General features: G+C 34.8%; 2 protein-coding genes across 2 annotated transcripts; both read right to left on the reverse strand.

The window, feature by feature from the left end:
* Positions 1 to 5,456: 5,456 nt before the first annotated feature.
* LOC145160182 (proline-rich receptor-like protein kinase PERK5) lies at positions 5,457 to 9,493 on the reverse strand. The gene is made up of 8 exons (XM_079079291.1): positions 9,460 to 9,493; positions 8,043 to 9,121; positions 7,825 to 7,911; positions 7,678 to 7,748; positions 6,412 to 6,488; positions 6,169 to 6,316; positions 5,909 to 6,070; positions 5,457 to 5,791 (listed from the first exon to the last, which is right to left on the reverse strand). Exons 2-8 carry the CDS (start codon positions 8,956 to 8,958, stop codon positions 5,570 to 5,572), a joined length of 1,683 nt encoding a protein of 560 aa, XP_078935417.1. The 5' UTR covers positions 8,959 to 9,121; positions 9,460 to 9,493; the 3' UTR covers positions 5,457 to 5,569.
* Positions 9,494 to 14,808: 5,315 nt separating this feature from the next.
* Positions 14,809 to 17,159, reverse strand: LOC145160183 (putative F-box/kelch-repeat protein At3g22730). The gene is made up of 4 exons (XM_079079292.1): positions 17,018 to 17,159; positions 16,454 to 16,581; positions 16,176 to 16,385; positions 14,809 to 16,080 (listed from the first exon to the last, which is right to left on the reverse strand). The coding sequence occupies exons 2-4, from the start codon at positions 16,568 to 16,570 to the stop codon at positions 14,962 to 14,964; spliced, it is 1,446 nt and encodes a 481-aa protein (XP_078935418.1). The 5' UTR covers positions 16,571 to 16,581; positions 17,018 to 17,159; the 3' UTR covers positions 14,809 to 14,961.
* Positions 17,160 to 23,079: the final 5,920 nt, after the last annotated feature.

Here is a 23,079-nt window from a genome sequence, read left to right on the forward strand (position 1 = left end):
ACTACGACCCAGTTATTTCAAATGCTCTATGATATGGGTTACACAGACATTCTAACAACGGTAACGAAGTTCAAGAAGTCTTGTTTGCCACCATAGTGAAATGGTTTGCTTACCCTTCTCTACAAGGGTTTAGCAGAACGAGTGGCAGGGTCGGATGGGGCAAGCAAAGGGTTCCTGACCATTCTCTATGGTCTCTATAACGGTATCAATCTCGATTATGGAACACTTCTTTGGGCCCAGTTGGTGCAGAGTCTCAACTCCTCAACGAAACATTCAGAGATCTCTTGCGGCTATTTCTGGACTTTGATCGCTAACAGAGCGATTCAATCTTTTCAGATTCCTGTAATGGAAGGTGCTCTGCGGTCTTCAATTGCGACCTTTCACACAGTCAAAATTATTGTGACTGATCCAACTAAGTTCCTATTTATCGGTTCCATTCCAGAATCGATGTACCGATGTGTCTCCAGTGAAAGTAAAGTGATGGCTGATTACAGGAAATTGACCCCTTCTGGTCCACGCCAACTCACTCCAGAGATGCAGATTTCATTGGATGCTGCGGACAAGCCAACAAAACGAGGGAAGAAGGCTGATCCCAAAGGCGACAAAGAGGGTCAATCCTCCAAGGTTTCAACTCCGAATAAACGCAAGGCAGAGCAAGTTGTGCCTACTGCTCCAAAGAAACGAAGGGTCAAAAAGCAAGCTCGACGACCGAAGTCTCCTTCCCCTTCTACAAGTGATCCTGAGTATGTTCCTTCTGATGGCCAGCCAGATCCTTAGACCACTGATGATGAAGCTACTTAAACCGATAGTCCATCTAGAGGTAATTCGCCTCCTCTCTCACCCACTAACGATAGCAACCGAACCTCGCCTCCACGTTCTGTTCCAATTTCTGTTCATATTACTATCGCTCCTTGTCCTCCACCTATCACATCTACAACTGCTTCATCCATCCCCATTCCAAACCCTCTGTTCACTACAGCTACAACTACCACCACCACCACTACACCCGAACCAACTGTTCATGTCAACGTATTTGATACGGGGGCAAGTCCATTCAGTTCTGATCCTCCTGTTACCTCAACTCCTTTAACCCCACCTGCATCCCCTAAACCTGTTCTTGGCGGTGAGGACATGGAATTTGATTCAACTTATTTCATTCCTTTTCGTGTATAAAGCGATGAAGATGATGACGCCCTAATTACCAAAAAGCATCTCAAGGCTATAACCGAAAAACTTGATCAACTGCTTTCGTCATCTTCTACTGGTGCATATTCAGAGGTTGCTCTTCAAGCTTTATTCTCCTCAGTCGTCAAAGATCATGAGGCCTCCATCTCTAATGCTGCCAAAGCCATTGAAGCCTCCACCTCCACATGCCAAAACCTTCTCTTGCTGTTGAAGCTTCTACTAAAGATTGCAAGGAAGCGACCGCAAAAGTCGAAAAACTAGTTTCAGAGGCACATATTTTTCTTGATTCCCTCCAAGCAGATGCACAAAAGAATGCTGAAACAGTGAACGCTTCGGTTGATCATCTTACGCGTTCACTGGCAGCCGAAAAGACACATCTTGAGGAAGCTCGAAAAGCCATTGAGGCTGCTAACCAAGAACTTCATACTTCAATCGGTGATCGGTTGACTCAACTTGAAGTCGAGCTTGCAGTTGAGAATAAAATTATGGATGAACTTGACAAGCGACCTCTCAGCTTAAGCTTCAGAATCTTAAGCTTAAGAATGCCACCAAAGAGGTTGAAGATTTAAAATCTGAGCGAGAAGTGATTAAAAGCTCAGTTGGTGATGTGCACTCCATTCTCTTACATCTACTGGAAGCTCACGACTCCATTCTGACCATCTCCATCCGACGTCACCTGACTGAAAAACTATGACCTGCATTGGATGTGTTGAGTCGTATCGAAGGTGTTCCGGTGACTGTGTCCATCCAAAACAAGGGGGAGATAAGACTACTCATGGCAAAGGTCAACCTCATCCACCTCCCAAACCGAACATCACTACTGAGCCGAAGGTTAATGAAGCTTCGGGCAGTATGAGGGACAGAAGAAAGAAGAAGATTGGAGAAGATGATGATGATGATGATATGCAAGAAAATACTGAAAGGAATGCTTCTAAACTTGATCAGAAAATCAAGCCTACTGATCAAGAGATCCGGGAGAAGGTTCAGAAATAGAAGGAACTTCTTGAGAAGGAATTGAAAGCGAAGGAACTGCTAGAGCAGAAGAAGTCCATGTTTCCTGAATGGACTATGTAATCGCTTCTCAGGGAGGTTATTGATGCACCGAGCACTCATTGGCTTGAACCCGTTTTTTCGTTCGGCCTTGAGAACTCGAAGGACTTACAGTTTGACATGCCAATCTCCCGAAAGGCATTCATCTTTCATTGTTTTGAGTCGACGGCGGGCATTCCTTCTCCAGACCCGAAGGTAGATCGGGATTTGATCGAGTATTATCTCAAGTTTGCTCAGCCACAATACCTGACCTGAAGCACTCAGAAAATCACAACGGTCAAGGTCTTGAAGCCCACTTCGGCAGGGAAATTTATTAACATTAAATTCAAAGTGACTCGAGGCTCTGATAGATTGGTCCATATGGTTTCCCTGGCTGACCTACCGAACTTGAACCCTCACGACTGGATACTCCTTAATAATATTTTGCTGACCAATCCACAGGAGTATCAGCCTATTATCGATCACATCAAGTGGATGCTTGTATGTTATATTCATGAAGTCGCGAAGATGGATCAGGTGATCGTTGCTGCTATTCATAGCGATTGGAAAGGCAGGCGATGTAAATGCGATGGTTAAGGGGAAGATCGATCCAAAATGTCACACTGTTATGTTCATAAGGGGAGAAGGTCAAAAATGCATGTTCGCTCTGATTGACAAACACCTATTTTCCACTTCTTGTTTGGAGCACATTTTGGAGATCATACATAGGTGTAATCAGAACAGTGATGCTGATAAGAAATTGTTCACTGATATGCTTCGATGGTATATCCAGTTTCGTCAGACGCTTCTTGCGATCATCCCTCGACTCTTCAAAGTTGTAAAGAAGATCAAGGTCACTCAACCGAAGTAGTCTCTCGCCTCAATTGACGCAAAGGGGGAGATTGTTGGGTCTGGTGTTGCGTCTGTGGGCTCGGCTATAAGTCCATTTAGTTAACTCGGTTTGGGCTTGTCCAACCGTGGATAAATATTAGGGTTAGAATATAAATATTGCATGCATGTATAACTTTGGTAAGGATCGTTCTCATTAATTACTTGCATTGTAACCCTAACACATCTCTACAGTCGAAGTTCTTCATCGAGCTCTTTTGAGGTGTGAGTTATTAATCATTCGACATCATTGATCCATTCTTGTGTTCTTTACTTGATTAAATATTGTTTTTCTGTTTGGAATCTATCGATCTACAACTCTAATAATCCAACAGTAAGCATTAAACATTCCAATTCCATCTTTATTCTTTTTTTGATTTGTTCTTAGCCATGTGTGGCTAAGAAACCCTAGTTTATAGTTCTTGTTCAAAACATGTTGATTGCTTGACTTGCAACATGTGATTTGATGTTTGATTTGTGATTCTATTCTAGTGATTATGTTCTTGTTTAAACTAGAATCCTTAAATTTGATTTGTGTTGATTGGCCACTTTCATGAATTGAATTTTTGTGTAGTTAATTAACTTTTAGGGCACCTAATCGTTCTACAAAGTTAATGATTGGTAACAAACAATAGGTTTTCTTATTGTAGAACATTTATCACATGTTTTCACACTTCCGAGCGTATGAGAAGAAAAAAACATTGTTGGGAAGATTGTACAAAACTTAATGCAGTTTTTCAATACAATGTAAGAGCATGTTTAGGTTGAATTAGTAAAGTTAGGTCTAGTCAAAGAGCGTGTTTTTGTTAGATAATTTGGCAAGCGAGAGGTATTAGAGCGTGTTAATATCTTTCGGTACCAACTTAGAATAACAATCACAAATTACATCAAATCATAATCAGGTTAAATGACAACATTGAGAACTAGAACTGGAAGCACTTTTACAACTTGTTTACAAATCTATTTCATTTTATGCATGTTTCAAAGTTGATTGTTATTTTCATTATTTGACTTTTGCAAACAAATCCCCCTTTGTGACTAAAGTACCTTGCGCAAAGAGGTATAGACTTTTATCTCGTGTCTCTGTGGTTCGAACCTGCTTGCCTTGTACTACTTTTTAGTGCATTAGAGCAGTATATTTGGAGTCTGTTGTACCCCTATTATTTGTTGGGTTTGACACACTTAACATCCTACCTCACAACTGTCTTGCCTGATTGATCCTTATTTGATAGAAATATCGGTATTCATTGGAATGATTGATAGGTCTAGGCTATTTTCAGTCACATAGAATATTAAACTAAAACTTAGTGATAATGATACTAGGTTACGTCAGAGGAAAATTCAGTAGCTAGTAGCGAAGCACTGTCCGAGTTTCGAGTCATCACTTTAACAAGTAAGTGCATAGTTACTTTCATTTTACACATAGATATGAAGTATTTAAGATAATTACATTCTATATGTACCTATTATCTGTGTTCCTGATATTTATGCTAGATGAACGACTTATACATGTTTTTCTTAATTTAAATTGTATATGTATTTTTATACCTATAAATATGTTAGGTAGAGATGGGTAGATAAAAAGATGATATAGATGATGAGATATGAAAGATAAAATAGGTGATAAGAGGCCTTGACTTTAAAGATGATCCAGTCGTCTAATGGAGTATAGATGACGACCACGAATTATTCTAGACAGTCAATTGGAACACTAGCATGCTCACAACCTGTAGGTGTTTTTGAACTAAGTGTTCACCAGGTGTACTCCATCCCCCCCCCCCCCAGTTGCCTTATTGACATATATTACTAGGGAATCTCCTAAACATTATTGTAATCCCGAAGATGATCCGTAGGATAGGTCCCTCGAAGATGATCCACGGTTGCTAGTTTTTTATTTTTAATTTACGTCTACGTTGTGTATCTTTGCAATATTTACTTCGCTTTCAATTGTCCATGTTTGTTTTTATCTCTTTAGTCTCATTTAACTAGTTTATTCCTTATTGTAGGCTAACGTTTAATGTTGCAGGAAATTACTCATTGTGGGCAAAATGAACAACCCAATTTATCTATTCATTTATTTTCGTTTTATACGTGCAACTTATTGCATGTATTTGCTTTTTTTTTTTTTTTATCTTTTTTATTTAGTCACATTCCACTGTTTATTATCTATTGCATGCTAATGTTTCATATCGTAGAAGATTATTCGGCGTGGCATATGAACAAGTCAATTTTTTTTATTTATGTTTCTTTTATGTCGGAGGTCATCATCGAAAGGATCGTCTCTACTGTCGGTAAGGACTGTCTGATTCTCACATCCCCTTTATCTAATTTTTATGGATTAGGTTAGTGTTAGTGTTAGTGTAAATGGTTCATTAATGTCTATTTTGGAAAACCAACCTCCAATGGTACATTTTCCAACACATTTCTTAGCCCTATACATAAGTTTATAGTTTTTGTCTCTAAAAGGTCATGATTTATTCGTCTCGTTGCTCATACTCGATCTGCTACTGTATTCGTTGCTCTCAAATTCTTGGCTCGACATCACCATCTTCCTAAACTTCATCATATCATCATTGTAGTCTTTTGTGTCATAAACTCTCGTTTCACCATTGCTTATTGGTGTCCCTCCATTTGTTGTATTCTCGTTCAAGCTATCCAACGATGCATCCCCTTCCAATGCTCGTACAATCTGGTTTGTTCATGTCAAATACCATATATCAATTAGTTCATGCACACATGAATTTATCTTTGACATAATTTAATTAAGGAAGTTAGAGAAAACAAAATCCTAAACCCTAAATCTAACCTGGCTCATCTTAGGGCGCTTTCTAGCAGAATGTCGAACTGCAGCTGCAGCACAAGAAGCCATACGGGACATCTCTTTCTGATCGTAATTACCTTTCAAACGTGGATCCACGAGCTCGTTGAAGTCTCCATCTTCTAATGCCTTCGCGATGAGTGGTTTCGCCTGTTTTTTAATTTCACAAGTTATAAAAAGAAACTACTAAAGTTTATATAAAATTCATGAAGGTTAAGAAGTTGAATTAGGTTAAGCTAGTTACAAACCCATTCGACAAGACTGTCATCCATGTAGTCGTTCGAGGGATCGACCGGTTTCCTTCCTGTTAATATCTCCAATAACATGACCCCAAATGAGAAAACATCTGATTTATCTGTTAGCTTCCCACTCGAAGCATACTCCGGAGCTAAGTACCTGTTAATTGATTCAATAGACTGGAGAAATTTATATGCAAAAACTTTAAAAAAATCGTACACTTCATCATTTTAATTTATAGATAAATAACTCACCCGAAAGTCCCCATTACACGAGTTGAGACATGTGTGTCGTTAGCCGATGTTAGTTTAGCCAATCCAAAATCAGCCACCTGCAACAAAATATCCAAATAACCTTTTTGATAAACTTAAAACCATGATGGAAGTTATTGGTAGTTGTGATATCCTTCACGCTACTAAAATAGTGTCAATTTTAGAGAACATGACTCGAGCACTTTCCAAACGGTCACCCATCTCTTTACTATTCTTGCATAGGTATATAGTTGTTCTTTTAGATAGCATTTGGTAATGGGACAATATTAGATGGAACTGTAAAAGTTCTATAGAACTGGAATGGACTAAACAAAACAAATTGTTTGTATAATGTTTCGTAAAATCGGAAAATGATAGAATAAAGATTTAAAATTACCAAGTTATCCTTGAAACTTATCATATTGACTTTTTAACATATAACAATTATGAATGAGAAACATCGTGTGATTTTTAAGTCCTATTATAAAAAAATATACACACAAGTTTATATGATGACAAAGATGGGTGTTGCTCTCACTCGTTTTCTTCATTAAATTAATGGAAAGAATCGAGATTAGTCAAGTATTTTAACAAAGTTCCAAAAAATTATGTAAATGGGATTTGCTTCTATTAATTGGAAAGTTTGATTTGTGAAAAATGTGACAGGGAAGAAAGAGACTCAAGTACTCAAGTTAAATGAGAAAGAATCCAATAGTAATAAAGGGCATTTTAGTCGCAAATTATTTGTTTCATTCTTTTGGATAAGACAAAAAAATTAGAAATTTTTTCCCATTTGAATTGGTTTTTGTTATATTGTTCTTGTTCCGTTCATGTCAAACACCCCAGAAACGATTCTGTTATGTTTTGTACCGTCTAGTTCCATCCACCAAATATTATTTTAAGATCTTATGTAATCATAATTTTAAAATGCTTTTGATAGGTGAAATAACCTTATAACAAATTCTTAGTTCCCCTTCAACTAACATGACGTGAGACTAAGTTTACACTAATTGGTGTATAGAATTTAGTCTCACGTCGACTGAAAGATAACAAAACATTATTTATAAGATATGGATTTCAATAGTAATGAGTCTCATAGAACAACATAGTTAAACGTTCTACGTTCTCAGAGTAAAGTAATACCAAGACTCGTGAACCACTTATAAGTTCAAAACGAACAATATCTTTATGTGTGCATGAAATGTTATAATGGCCCACAAATGTATTCATTCATTTAAAGTATTTCTACTTTTTACCGACATAACATACCTTCGCCTCATACTCATGGTCAAGTAGAATGTTAGCGGATTTGATATCTCGATGAATGATCCGAGGATGGCCTACAAGATTTGAGGAAATGTTTAGACTATCGACAAATAGAACACATGAGAGAATGATAGAGTGATAATGTCGTACAATCTTCGTGAAGATACGCAAGTCCTTTGGCAGATCCAAGCGCAATATGCATTCTAGTTTGCCAATCTAGAACAAGTTGACTCTTTCCTACAAATAAAAGTTGGATTCATGATGCATTCCTACAAAAAACATGAAATGTTTTTTGTGTAACCTGTACCATTTTGATATGGTCAACATGTATTAATATAAAGTGAATAAAGATGTTTAAAAATACACACCGTGAAGATGGAAGTCCAAAGTTTTATTAGGAACGTATTCGTAGACTAAAATCCTCTCCGCATCACAAATACAATATCCGACGAGTGAAACCAGATACCGGTGGTGGACCCTGCTAATGATCTCCACCTCTGCCTGAAACTCTCGTTCACCTTGTCCGCTGCCCGATTTTAAGCTCTTTACAGCTACCTCTTGCCCGTTGGGTAACACTCCTTTATGAACATACCCAAAACCTCCCTGCCCTAAAATGTTGTATCCGGCGAATCCTCCGGTGGCGGCTGCTAGCTCGTCGTATGAAAATTGGCTCCTGAAAGCTAAAGACATGACGGATGTCGCTGACATTCTTGCCCCCGACGACGCGCGACCGGTGTTCACCGGTGGTGATTGTCCCCAATTACTACTGCCGCCAGGCCCACCTCCAAATTTGACGACATGGTCTGGTTTGCCATGGTAGTGTAGTCCACCACCGCCTACTCCTGGAGGTTTTTCATGGCTGTCGTCCAAATAATAGGGTTTCTTCTTCTTCCGATTACAGAGTAGACAAACGATAACGAGAGCAAGAAACACCGCAAGGGCGGCAGCTACTCCGGCGACGATTGTTATGCTGGTGGTGGAATCAGAATCTGAAATTGAATCATAGTCGTTTGATTTATATGGTGATTTCCGGTTAGAATTTTTGGGTAATTTGTTGTCAGGATCTCTGTTAGAAGCACTGCCACGTGGCGGATAAACGTTAGGAGGGGTGAAGGTAGATGATGGACGTCGCTTCTTCCGCGACGGGGTTGGGTTTGATGGCGGCTGTAAAGGAGCGGCAGGCGGCGGAGTTCCTTCACCGTCTTCAGGCGGCGAGGGTGGTGGTGAATAATCTGAAGGTGGTGGCGATGTGGGGGCCGGAGCAGCCTCTGGGGCCGGTTCCATATGTCAAGATGAACTTTTTCCGGCCCTCGGAATTAGAATCCCTCTGCCGGAAAAATCAGACCTTCATCTGTAACTTCTAATTCACCACCCCTATAATCTATTTACTAACAATTATGTAGTAGTGGTATTTTTCTTGATTTTCCTCCTCAATGCAAATTTAGAACTACATTCCAAATTCCAAAACCAAAGTCAAAATTCGCATAAATCAATCATACACCCTTTTTTGTATTAACATTACAAGAATTCAGAAATAACCCACATTTGAAAATTTGTATTTCTTTTAGCATGAAAATTGAAACAAAGGATCTCCATGTTTATCATCATCATTAAAAACTCAGATTATAAATTTTGAACAAACATGAATGTTAAGACTTACAAAATACGAACCAAACACCATTCAGAATCTAAGACTTTTCCCAAATAGAATCTTTTCATTTTGCTTATAATCGGAAAGAATTTACGGATAACAAGTCATAAAAAAGAGAGATGTTTTACTTTTACCTGAATGAAGAATAAAGAAAGGACTCAAGAAAGGGAGGAGAGAGAAAGAGCATTGCGATATTCCCAATTGAGAAAAGTCAACCGTGTCTTTCCCCTCCTACAAAGATGGACCCTTCTCTCACCTCACAATTCAAACAAAATATGATCATATAATGACCGAAATACCAAATTAACCCCTAAAAAAATCAAGATTAAACATCTCAAGAAACTACCATGTCAATTAAAACGATATCAAACATCCAAAAAAACAAAGTAATAGCATATGTACCAAGGGGCAAAACTGTCATTTACTAACTACTACTTAAAAAAAACATTAAGCAATGGAGACAAGGCTATTAGCATAAGGCAACAACTTATTAAAACCAGAACCCGAGATAAACCATGGGCCTTCTACCTTTCCATCTTTCACATGATAAACAAAAAGACGATTCAGCTCTTCACACGACTTCTTCAAAATCACACCAACAACATCATCACATGAATTACCCAAAACACTACAATCAACCACGTCACCTTTTTTAACATCGTCAATGGGAGCAAAAAAACTCATGCTATTTTTCAATGACCGAAGACCACCACGATAAACATTCAACACACACTTTTTGGTAGAATTGCGATAATGCCCTTTGACATAGCATAACTCTCCGTGGACCTTCGACAATGCACCACCTCCGGGGAGTATTTGAACACTAAGGATTTCATGCTTCAAATCAAAGGCTAACAACTCGCCACCTGTCGTTTCCCAGTAAACAACTCCATTTACAAAAACACCCTCGCTTTTCACATCAGATTCATTCAAATCTACACATATTTCTTCAGAAACCCTCCAAGATTTTGTATTTGAATCATAAATGTCAACATACAAAATGGGTTCTTCACCAGGAATAGAGAACGGGCATATAACATGATAAGATGGCTGGAAATTTAAAAGATAAGGTTCAAAAGCAAGCACAATTTTTGCTTCTTGGCTATGGTAGTAACTAGAATTTGGAAGCTTGATGAACTCTTTGTTTGCAGGGTTACAAACGTAATTTTCGTTTTCATCTTGACAAAGAAGTAACCCGTTGCATGAGCTTTTTATGGAAACTTCTTTTGGGAGGAAATTTAAAGAAGGTAAAGGAACCCCATAAGTGAAGTGGTCAAGGGAGATGAAACGAATTGATCCAAATTCGTCTTCAAAGATACCTGAAGTTTGACTAAATTGACTTTGGGTGTGGGTGAAGAATGGACCTGATATCCATGAATCCCATTCTTTAGAGACAAGTTTACACCTGGCTAATGATTTGGCTGGAAGGTAAGGAAGGATGTGGGTTTTTGCCAAGTATTGTATCGTTATTTCTTCCTTTAACTTATGATAATTAGGCATCAACGCTAACTTCTGCTTTTTATTCTGTAAACTTGAATACAAGTGATAATGATTATTCAGTAAACGAAAATGATTTATGCAAAAAAAAAAAAAAAAAAGACATGGGTGTTAGTGTTACCATATCGTTACTAGCAAGAAACTCCATTCCTTCTTTATCATCATTTTCTTCTTCATCTTCTCCATCCTCATCATCATCTTCATATTCTCCACCTTCTTCTTCATCCTCCTCCTCCTCCTCATCATCATCATCATCTTTATTCTCATCATCCTCATCATCATCTTCATCTTCATCTTCTTCATCTTCTTCTTCATCCTCATCATCATCTTCATCTTCTTCATTCTCATCATCCTCATCATCTTCTTCATCCTCATCCTCATCTTCTTCATCATCATCATCATCATCATCATCGTCTTCTTCCTCATCATCATCTTCTTCTTCATCATCATCCTCATCATCTTCTTCATCCTCATCATCATCATCATCATCATCATCATCATCATCATCATCATCATCATCATCATCGTCATCTTCTTCTTCATCAACATCATCTTCTTCATCATCATCATCTTCATCTTCACCATCTTCTTCATCAACATCATCTTCATCATGAGAGTTGGTTGAATCCTCGAATTTTGAATCCTCATTTGGTAAATCTAACGAACAAGATTTGATTTGTGTATTGTCCTCATTAACAGGTGTAGTGTTTGAAGCTTCTTCTTCTTCTTCTTCTTCAGAAAGGAAGTCATAAGAACCATCACTGGATCGATCCTGAAACAGAATGAAAACATTTAGATGTCATTTCGTTTATACTCTATACTGATTTCTTATGTTCTGTAATCATACCATGTTACTAGAGATATCATCCAAATCGACGAATTCGTAAGATCCATCACTATGAACTTCCTCTTTGACCTCCATAATCAAAACCCTAACGATTCAACAACAAAAAAGGGTTAGAGAAAAGTAGACAACAATGGAATACAAAATTGTAAAGTCAAGTCAAAACGATTGAGGGTTTTTCATCAAGAACTGAAAACAAATTCAATAAAAACAGGAGTGAAACACAAACACTAGAAGTAGGGGCTGAAACCGATCAAAACTAAGGTGTTGTTTGTTTTGGAAGTGGTTAAATGTCTTTTGTCTTTTTCCATGTTTGCGGAAGAAGACGTGCACTTGCGAAACGTCTACCCACCAGAAGGAAAAAGCGCTCCAAAAATACTTTTGTAGAAAAACAAACGAGGCCTAAATGATATAAACAATTTTAATTTGGTTCAAAATTATGATATATTAAAATAAAAAATATGTATAATTAATATAAAATACTTTTACATTGTTTATCAAATTGGAACTTGTACAGTCTTCAAAATCTTGAAGAATTGAGTCTAAACTATTCTAACAGACATAATTTATCTTGTCATTTTAATTGTTTTGTACCAATTTTAACAAAGTAAAGTGCTAAATTTCCTTCACCCTTAAGGGTATTTTCGTCATGTCCAAATGCATATCTAGTGTCTGGTAACTTTTGAGCTTTTAAGGGGTGAGCAAAAACTCATTGTTGTAAGGCATCATTTGTTATAAAAAAAACATTGTTCAGCCACTTATACAGAAATCAAAACACAAAGGTGAAGGGACTAAAACTGAAATTTTATGTAACTTTGAAAATGATCAACAGGTTTAAAAAATGTATTAACTTGTTTAAGAAAACAATCTCACATTTGAAGTTGTGTATTTATCAATTATCATAACCTTTTCTTATAATAATGGTACATAATAAAAGCTTAAAGATCTGAATCCACCATTACTTTCTAATAACCATAAATTCACCGATACACAAATTGTAAAAAATAATCCCAATTATGATATTTTGTATCTTTTAGAAGTCACATTTTTATCACAAAATCTAAGAAGCAGGGGTGAATCTGTTTTTAATGAGTTCTAAACACCAAACACAACCCCACATGCACCTTCTTCATCTTTTGTAGTACAATATCAAACTTGAGCATGCTATGTCAAGAGTCGATCTCTTCTTAATTGAGCATAGCTATTTCTTTTAAGCTACCAATTCCTAAGTTTTATGTCTAATGATGACAGATAACTTTTATGTCTTTATAAATAAATAGAGATTACGTACAGCTACTTAGATAAACCAATAAAGTCATAAACCCAATAACAGAGAGAGAGAGAGAGAGAGAGAGAGAGAGAGAGAGAGAGAGAGAGAGAGAGAGAGAGAGAGAGAGAGAGAGAGAGAGAGAGAGAGAGAGAGAGAGAGAGAGAGAGAGAGAGAGAGAGAGAGAGTATGTACCTTTGTGAACGAGAGGGCCGGAGAGCACAGAACAGAGGTATCCCAACGGTGAGCAGCGGCGGAGGTCGGCAGCGGGGGAGCAGCGACTGAGTTCGGCGATCCGGTAGGGAACTGATATCACAAACTGTATGGGGTTTTATGGATTGAGTTAATAGGTTTGTAAATTGAATATTTATAATGATTGTTTTCGTACTTTAAAGAATTATTTGTTTCCTAATAAAAAGTTGAAACCCTAGCAGTTTCATGCATGCAAAACAATAAGAGAAACTTTCAATTCGTATATTGTTTTCATATAATCGTAAAGACTTTGAAGAAATTAAGCAATGGATCATGATTCGTGAATCTTTATGCATGAATGTGGTTTGAAGAACATACAGATTGAAATCGAAAATCGCTCTGAAAACCCCGAAAGTGAAATTGGTGAAGTGCGTAATTAGAAGGGAAAAGAGAGGTTTATACCTTTGGTACCTTGACGTAGAAAAGAAGGTTAGGCCAATAGGGTTTTTAAACACAAAATAATCATTATATCCAATATTTTATAATTTTATATTCCCCTAATCCCCTTTTACGGATTTTGTGATAAATTAATAAATTATAACAGCTTATACTTATCCACTAATCCTTATATATTATAATTGTAATTGTAATTATAATTTTACATATAATTATACAATATATACGATTATTGCTTGGATATTACAGTTATTTATGGTTTTGTTGAATGTTGAATGTTGAAGAATAAGTAAATTCGAATTACAATTATGCCCCCTACATTCTTCTTTATTAGTCACAAACCATTCCATTACGTGTGCACTTTTTGTTTATTCACAAACCAATGAACCATCCGTGCAACTTTGTTGAAGAATAAATAAACTAATAAAGCCCCATTATCTACAAGTTAAAATATGGTCCTTATATTCTTCTTATTTATTTATTTTTTTGACAAACCATCTAATATTTATTTCTTTTAAATTTTTGGTGTTTTGTTGCCCATTAGCATATATCATTTTCCTGTTCATATATAGATTTTTTTATATTTCATCGTTTTTTAGTGTATAATAAATTAATATCGTTTGCACTTTGCAGGTTTGTTAACAAAAGTTTTGCTACAATCAATAGTTTTATTTTGCAATTTTAACCTAAATTTCAAATATATATATATATATATATATATATATATATATATATATATATATATATATATATATATATATATGGTACTTTCTAAGCTTTTAACAAACAAATAAATTAAAACTTGCTTTTTTGAAATATTTTTTTACAGCTTATTGTTTTACAACCCAAGTTTGTCCATATACAAATTAGACAAAACTTTTGGTTTTTGTTTACAGTGTTTAACAAATTAAAGGTGTTCTTTTTATCCAAACACTTCCCTTTTTTGTAATTTTAATCCAAATGTTAAAAAAATCTACAATTTTGGTCGAATCTTTTAACAAAAGTTTTTTAATACTTCGGTTTTTTAACATTTTTTACAACTTATTGTTTTACAGTTTTTTGTACAGACTTAGTTTTTTTACAAAATTATACTTTACCAACCTTTGTATATATTTGTTTTTATGTATATTTTTTGAATTCAAACTATATTTTTATTAACTTATTCTATATCTATATCTGCAGCAAAAAACATCAATCATACCCTAAATAATTGGAATACAATTCACATCCAAAAAACTTTATTTAAAAGAACAAATTCCCATGTTAAAAAAACATAATAAACATCACATGTACAAAAACACCTCATAGGGGCAAATTAAACCATCCACTAATTAGTGACAAAAAAACGCTGCTAAAAATTAAAATGTCGACTATAGATTTCTATGAACCTATAGAAACAAGACTGTTAACATAAGGAAACAACTTAATAGAGCTCCAAACATACCATGGGCCTTCAACCTTTTGATCCTTCATATGATAAGCAAAAAGACAATTCTGCCCTTGAGACTTCTCCAAGGTAAAAGCGACAACATCATCGCATGAATTACCCAAAACTCTGCAATCAACCATCTCACCATCTTCGACACCATCAAGACGAACATCAACACTCATTGTACTTTTCAAAGACATAACACCACCACCATAAACATCCAATACACACATTTTGATGGAATGACAATAATACCCTTTGACATAGCATAACTCTCCATTGACCTTCGACAATGCACCACCTAACGGAAGCTTCTGAACACTGTAAAACTCATTTTTCAAATCAAATGCCAACAACTCGCCACGTGTAGTTTCCCAATAAACAATTCCATTTACATAAAGACCTTCACTTTTAACATCGGATTCATCGAAATCGAGACATATCTCATCGCAAGTCCTCCAAGATTTTGTATTTGAATCATAAATGTCAAAATACAAAATGGGTCCCTCACCAGGAACAGAGAAAGGGCATATAACTTGATAACGTGGCTCAAAGTTTAGAGAAGAAGGTTCAAAAGCAAGCACATTTTTTGGTTCTTTTCCATGGTAGTAACCAGAATTAGGAAGCTGAATCCACTCTTTGTTTGCAGGGTTACAAACGTAAATTTCATTTTCATCATCAGAAGCTTGACAAAGAAGCAACCCATTGCAAGAGCTTTTTATAGAAACCTTTTGTGGAAGGAAATAAAGGGAAGGGTAAGGAACCCCATAAGAAGAGTTGTCAAGAGAGATGAAACGAATAGTTTCAGCATCATCTTGAAAGAAACCAGAGGTTTGACTGAAGTATCGACTTTGGGTGTGTGCGAAAAATGGGCTTGAAATCCATAAATCCCATTCTTTAGAAACAAGTTGACACTTAGCTAATGATTTCGCTGGAAGGTAACGAAGGATGTGGTTTTTTGCCATTTCTTTTATTGTTATGTTATCCTTTAACTTTATGTGAAAAGGGTAATCATGAACATCAAAATTCGAGTTCTCATAAGCCATGGTCATAAAATTTCGCTTCCTACTCTGTAATTTGAAAACAAAGAAGCGATATAAGAAAAGAAACAAGAAATGATTAACAAAAGAAGATGAAAAGCAGGAGATAAATGTTAATGTGTTACCATATCGACACTATCAGGAAAATCCATGCCTGAAAACTCTTCTTCTTCTTCTTCTGAAGGATCAGATTTGGCTTCATTTTCTGATTCGAGTGAAAAGAATTTGATTTGAGCAGAAAGGTCTTCGTAAGTAGAAGCTTCTCCTTCTGTTAGAACAAGTATATCAGATAGTTCAGAAGAAAGGAAGTCATAAGAACCATCACTGGAGATATCCTGCAACAAAATAATAAAATTTAGATTTCATTCGATTTATAGTACTTTCTTATGTTCTTTGACCATACCCTGTTGCTAAAGAAATCAGCTTTTATATTCATATCTTCCATGTTCACAGCGTAATCATCAAAGTCGATCAATTCAAAAGATCCATCATCACTATGAACTTCCTCCTTGGATTCCATTATCTAAAAACCTGTCGATTTGAGTTAAAATTAGCTGCGCAGTTGCTTGATTTGGTAGTTCTTGGATATAACAAGCTAGTTGAAAACTGAAATGACTGATCGATCATACATCCAAACACTTATTTTGATAAAGAAAGAGAGACACACGAGTGTGTGTGAAACGACTTGTAAAGTGAAGTCAACACGATTGGGGTTTATTCTTGATCAAGAAATGAAAACGAATTCAACCCAAAACCAAAAGCAATAAATCAAAAAGAAAATGAAAACAGGGGAATTAATTTCATCTATCAAAATCGAAACCCTAGCGATTTCATGCATACATATACATACATACATACAAGCAATCAGATAAACGTTCGTATTATTTTCGGACGATCGGAGAAAACGTTGAAGAAAAGAGATTGATCATGCATGAGTGTTTACGCGAAAAGGGTTTGAAGAACTTACAGATGAAATTGAAAAGGCAAATCGATCTGAAAACACCGAAAGGTGAATGGGTGAAGTTTAAAATTAGAAGGAAGAAAAGAAGAGAGGAGAGGTTTATAATTATATCGTGACGGAGTGTATTTGCTTGGTATCTTCCGGAAAATTTCGTTGCATGTAACGAAGAAAAAGAATTTAGCCCAATAGGCATTTTACACAAGACGAAGTCAACAGTCAAATGATTTTTTATTATCATTTTTTGTGGTGTTATTTTGGTTTATATTTATATTTTTTTTTTTGTAAGTTTATATTTGTAGTAGATATCAAAATCCCGTTAAATATTGGGATTCTTGTTATATTTGTATGATGATCCGCAATTCCAAAACTATAGTTTTATCTTCTAAACTTTCCAAAATAATATATTTAAGCTTAACAATACGTGCACCTCAAGGGATGTGAGATCTTGTTGCACAGCCAATTCCATGTAAAAATCAAAGGCCATCTCAAACTGCTCAAACTTTCATGCACCATACACAAGGTGTGTAGTTGAGCTCGAGTTGGGTGAGCTTAATACCGCTTCCCAAGCTTAAATATATATTTGTCTCGTATGCATTTGACAAGTCTTTCGACGTCTACAAACAGTCAATCTGAAATCTCATATAGACTCAAACAACTTAAATATATATATTTGCAGAATCTCATATGTATTTATTTATTATGACTAGTCTCTCGGCGATTACAAACAGTCAATCTTAAATCCCACATAGACTCAAACAACTTAAATATATAGTTGCAGAATCTCATATACATTTATTTATTATGACTAGTCTATCGACGTCTACAAACAGCCAATCTGAAATCTCACATAGACTCAACCTGTACGGTCATATTCACTCTCCTTTGGTTCAAGATCTTCCCTATATTACTGTAAAACACCGTTATAAAACTCTTATTAAACTCAACATCTTTGAAGATCCGTTGGAACACAACATCACGTTCTCGCCCGGAGGTCCTATTCTCTACCCAATGGAGTATAAGGTCATCCACAATGGGAGTTGTATAAGGGTTTAATAGATTAAATGTGAATATAATATAAAGGAGAGAGAGTATGAAGTTAAATGGGTGCAATAGAATTCTAATGAAAGTTTATGAATTTTTTAAGAATAAAGTGAATGCATACATTCTCTTTCATACTTGGCAATCCATAGAACTCTCCATGGATTTAACATTGGAGATGACCTAAGATTGTCTTTCTATCTTGACATACACTCATCGGGAGATCGACATCTCTCTAAAATATTTTTAATAAAACATAAGGAATTGAATCTAAAATATTTGTTGTTAGCTAAAAATGACCAAACTCCTTTAAACACATAAGAGTTCAATTTTTGTGGGTCACCATGTTAACGAGATTTACTTTTAAGGCCACATAAATTTAGAGCATCACGTATAAAAATGTCAAATATATATTTTTAACTAATATAATTAAACTGTTGACGTGTTGATCCGTGGATCTGCCTACTTACGGGGTATGCAAATCAACCCACTAGTGACCCAATCTCGGTTAAAATCGAACCAAACCAGTTTAGTTGTGTTTCGTGTTTCGTATCATAACTGAAAAATACTACCTTTAATTAGAAAATACCTATAAACTGATTATACATATAATTTACAAATATGTTTTGATATGAGTTCACAAGGTGACCAAATTATATGGGCACACCTAAGAATGATATGGACCGTTAAATTATAATTTTTTTCATTATAGGTATATTAGTAAACCACTAATCCTATTTATTTAATATATACAAAAGAAGCAATTGATCGAGATTCCTTGGTTAAAAAAAAAGGTCAATCCCAAAATAATATACGGCCTCGACACCATCTCCATTATGGTGGAATCATTTTGTGCTTTTAGAAATTCTTGAACTCAATTTATGTCTAATCTTATCCTTCTTGAGCAAATACACAATTATTTTTATAAATCCAGAATATCTACAATATGAGTATTTCAATAGTGTTTTCAATAGTTCTAAAAAAATCTTGAAAAATGAAAACTGAAAAAAACTATAAGAGAAGTTTTTTCAAATCAAAACATTTTCAAGTTAGTTTGTTAACTAGCAAAGCCCTTCTAATAAAAAAATTTCAATGATTGTGTAGGTTCTATATTTTTTTTAACAAATTGCAACTAAACAACATCTAATAAAAAAAACATCTCATAAAAATATATTGAAAAAACTCTCGTAGGAGATACAATGAGCTTTATCTTTTTGAGTTTTTTTATTAAAAGAACTTCACTAAATATTTCTTCTATTATGGATGCTTTGATAATAATAATAATAATAATAATAATAATAATAATAATAACTAGAAAAGATTCCCCGGCGTTGCCGGGGTCGGAAGGTATTGCTTTGTAAAGTAAAGTAGCATGTTGGTTGCTTTTTGTCCGTTAATGTGAGGGTAATTTGGTCTTTTCAGGTAGTAGAGACTGAATTTGTCACCATAGGTAAACCATATGGACCATTTATGAAATTTTGGCGGTGGTGGTGGTGGTGGTGATGGCAGATGGTGAGTGGGTTTTATGGTATTGGGTGAATATTTTCTAATAAATAAAACATTAATTTAAAACCAAAAAGAGAATGTTAAATCTGGTAAACCACAGGGACCAATCGTGTAATTTTGTCTAACAATAATAATAATAATGATGAGGGACAATTTCTGCCAAAAGACTAAATACTAATAACATGTAATAAAAGGCGAGGGTTATGAAAAATTCGAACCAAAGTGAAAGGGTTGTTTGTGAACAAAAGCATAAAGATGAAGGGTCAATGTTGTAAGTTGGAGGACCAAAATTGACAAAAAAGGTGTTACTTTACTCTTAAAATCTTTCATAACTTTAATATATATATATATATATATATATATATATATATATATATATATATATAATAATAATAATAATAACTAGAAAAGATTCACCGGCGTTGTCGGGGTCGGAAGGTATTGCTTTGTAAAGTAAAGTAGCATGTTGGTTGCTTTTTGTCCGTTAATGTGAGGGTAATTTGGTCTTTTCAGGTAGTAGGGACTGAATTTGTCATCATGGGTAAACCATATGGACAATTTATGTAATTTTGTCGTCAAATTCAACAAAACCTAAGGACCATTTATGTAAAATAAACCAATTCCTTACTGTTCATATATGCTTTTACATATTAAAAAAAACCATTAATTAAAGAAGTGACGATAACAAAAATGGGAATCGTTTTAAGTAAAAGCGGAGCGAGAGAATTGAACGGAAGAAGTAAAAAACAATAACTTAGGGGAAAAGTGGCAACAGGTAAAACAATTGAAGCAAAAGAGTAAAAAAAAAGTTGTAGAATTACCATTTCATAAAAGTGTTATCCTTTAAACAAAGTGACACACAAACAAAAATGTAGGGACCGAAATGTAATTTAAGGGACCAAAAATGGCAAAAATATCTCAGCTTTACTGTTCTTTTTGTCCACAACTTTAATATATATATAATAATACCATGGGTAACGTCTAGTCAAGTAATGTTGATTTCAAAAGGAGATTTGATTCAATCAAATTTGATATTCTATGAAATTGAAGATAAAGAACGTGATACTACGACGAACGATTCTCCTTGATCAATTTCATATACAAAAGTTTGGGTTTTTAATTTTGGCTACCCTTTGGACACACATAACATAACCAGGGACAAAACTTAGTATGGTAGGTACAACTGTAAATTAACTGAACGTTCACCGAACTGTTTGTAAAATTGTTTGGCGGAAACTTCATTTATGTTATTTTATTTAATAAATAAACGAACACGAACACAAATTGTTGTCTGTTTAGTTAAACGAACGAATATAAACAGTGACATCAAAATCAATTATGTTGTTCATTTACATTCGTTTATGTTCATTTTATGATCATAAACGTTTAACTTTATTTGATTATATTACTATGTTATATGTTCGTTTATGTTTATATATGTTCAATTATGTTTATTTATATTCGTTCTTTTATTTACGTTTAGCATGTTCACGAACATAAACAAACAGACATGAGCAATGTAATTTGTTAAACGAACGAACATGAATAAAAAAATTCATTCGTTTATCTGTTCATGTTCGTTTGTTTGTTCAGCTAATTTAAACGGACAAACATGAACTAGATCTCGATCACATTCATATTCGTTCGATTTGTTTACAGCCTATGAATAAAAGACGAAAGGATATAGGGTGTGAATGTCCCGTGGGGTTGACCATAATTTATGACAATCTGAGATCTTTATATAAAGATTTTTATGCCAATATGATAAAGGTGTCTTGCACTCGCAATAAACAAATAATTTAACTATATTGTTAATTATATATAGATTAGATGTTTATTATTATTTATTATTTAAAAAAATAAAATGTTTATTAATTAAAATTATCAAAATATTTATTTATTATTATTAAGCAACATGTTTAAATAACATAGTTAACTAACTAATTACGGGTTTAGATTGATTAAAATAAAATCTTGAACAAAATTAGAAAAAGAAAAACATTATCCTCGTCACATACAAATGAGGTAAAAGAGAGGACTTAGAGTGGTATAATGGTTACCAACCCGCCAACCTCCACCTAGCCCCTCGTTAGGGTTGAGATGGAGTGAAATTAAAAGTTTCATTATTTTTAATTTAATTTAAAACAAAGTTTTGGATCATTATGTTAATCATTATAACTCTAATTGGTTTCATCCCCTCGTTTTGTTGATGGCGCCAACCATACAAACATTTGGGTTTGTAACATCCCAAAAACCATAGAAAATTTTTTCATTTTCAGAAATGGGATAAACCATTTTTTCATAGTATATAAGTCATAAAAATATTGTTTCATAACCATATCATAAAATCAGAGTATCAAAACATAATATATCTAAAAACATGTCAACCATTAGATGAAGTGTACAAGCATTCGTCTTTCTCCGATCCTCTAAAGTACCTGAAACTTTTAAATCCATAACTATAAGCCAAAACCTAGTAAGTTTCCCAAAATACATCACACAACAATACACATACAATGCATGTACACATGAGCCTTCTGTCTGACTGGACCACTTCGCAAGGCCTACTGTATACCTGGATCGCCCTCCTGAGCCTACATCATATAGATGGACCACTCTCCTGGGCCTATGTTAGGCGTGTCAAACCCAACAAATGATAGGGGTACAACAGACTCCAAATACACTGCTTTAATGCACTAAAAAGTAATACAAGGCAAGCAGGGTCGAACCACAGAGACACGGGATAAAAGCTTATACCTCTTTGCGCAAGGTACTTTGGTCACAAAGGGGAATTTGTTTGCAAAAGTCAAATAATGAAAATAACAATCAACTTTGAAACATGCAGAAAATGAAATAGATTTGTAAACAAGTTGTAAAAGTGCTTCCAGTTCTAGTTCTCAATGTTGTCATTTAACCTGATTATGACTTGATGTAATTTGTGATTGCTATTCTAAGTTGGTACTGAAAGATATTAACACGCTCTAATACCTCTCGTTTGCCAAATTATCTAACAAAAACACGCTCTTTGACTAGACCTAGCTTTACTAATTCAGCCTAAACACGCTCTTAGATTGTATTGAAAAACTGCATTAAGTTTTGTACAAGCTTCCCAACAATGTTCATTTCTTCTCATACGCTCGGAAGTGTGAAAACATGTGATATATGTTTTACAATAAGAAAACTTATTGTTTGTTACTAATCATTAACTTTATAGAACGATTAGGTGCCCTAAAAGTTAATTAACTGCACAAAAATTCAATTCATGAAAGTGGCCAATCACACATAAATCAAATTCAAGGATTCTAGTTTAAACAAAAACATAATCACTAGAATAGAATAACAAATCAAACATCAAATCATATGCTTCAAGTCAAGCAATCAACATGTTTTGAACAAGAACTAGAAACTAGGGTTTCTTAGCCACACATGGCTAAGAACAAATCAAACAAGAATAAAGATGGAATTGGAATGTTTAATGCTTACAAAAATGAAATCAAAAGTGTTTGCAATGATTAGGTCTTCTA

The sequence above is a fragment of the Lactuca virosa genome, chromosome 2, assembly GCF_052849685.1.
Source record: "Lactuca virosa cultivar CGN04683 chromosome 2, Lactuca_virosa_CGN04683_v6, whole genome shotgun sequence".
Lineage (NCBI taxonomy): Eukaryota > Viridiplantae > Streptophyta > Magnoliopsida > Asterales > Asteraceae > Lactuca > Lactuca virosa.

Excerpts from the sequence above, each read along its gene's own strand:
- LOC145160182 (XM_079079291.1), bottom strand. The coding sequence starts at position 8,958 with ATGGAACCGGCCCCAGAGGCTGCTCCGGCCCCCACATCGCCACCACCT. Across the intron at positions 7,912-8,042 it reads TTTGGACTTCCATCTTCACG|GAAAGAGTCAACTTGTTCTA; the intron begins GTGTGTATTTTT and ends TTTTATTTGTAG. Across the intron at positions 5,792-5,908 it reads AGCGCCCTAAGATGAGCCAG|ATTGTACGAGCATTGGAAGG; the intron begins GTTAGATTTAGG and ends TGAACAAACCAG.
- LOC145160183 (XM_079079292.1), bottom strand. The coding sequence starts at position 16,570 with ATGGAATCCAAGGAGGAAGTTCATAGTGATGATGGATCTTTTGAATTG. Across the intron at positions 16,386-16,453 it reads CTGATTTCTTTAGCAACAGG|GATATCTCCAGTGATGGTTC; the intron begins GTATGGTCAAAG and ends ATTTTGTTGCAG. Across the intron at positions 16,081-16,175 it reads TTCCTGATAGTGTCGATATG|AGTAGGAAGCGAAATTTTAT; the intron begins GTAACACATTAA and ends TTCAAATTACAG.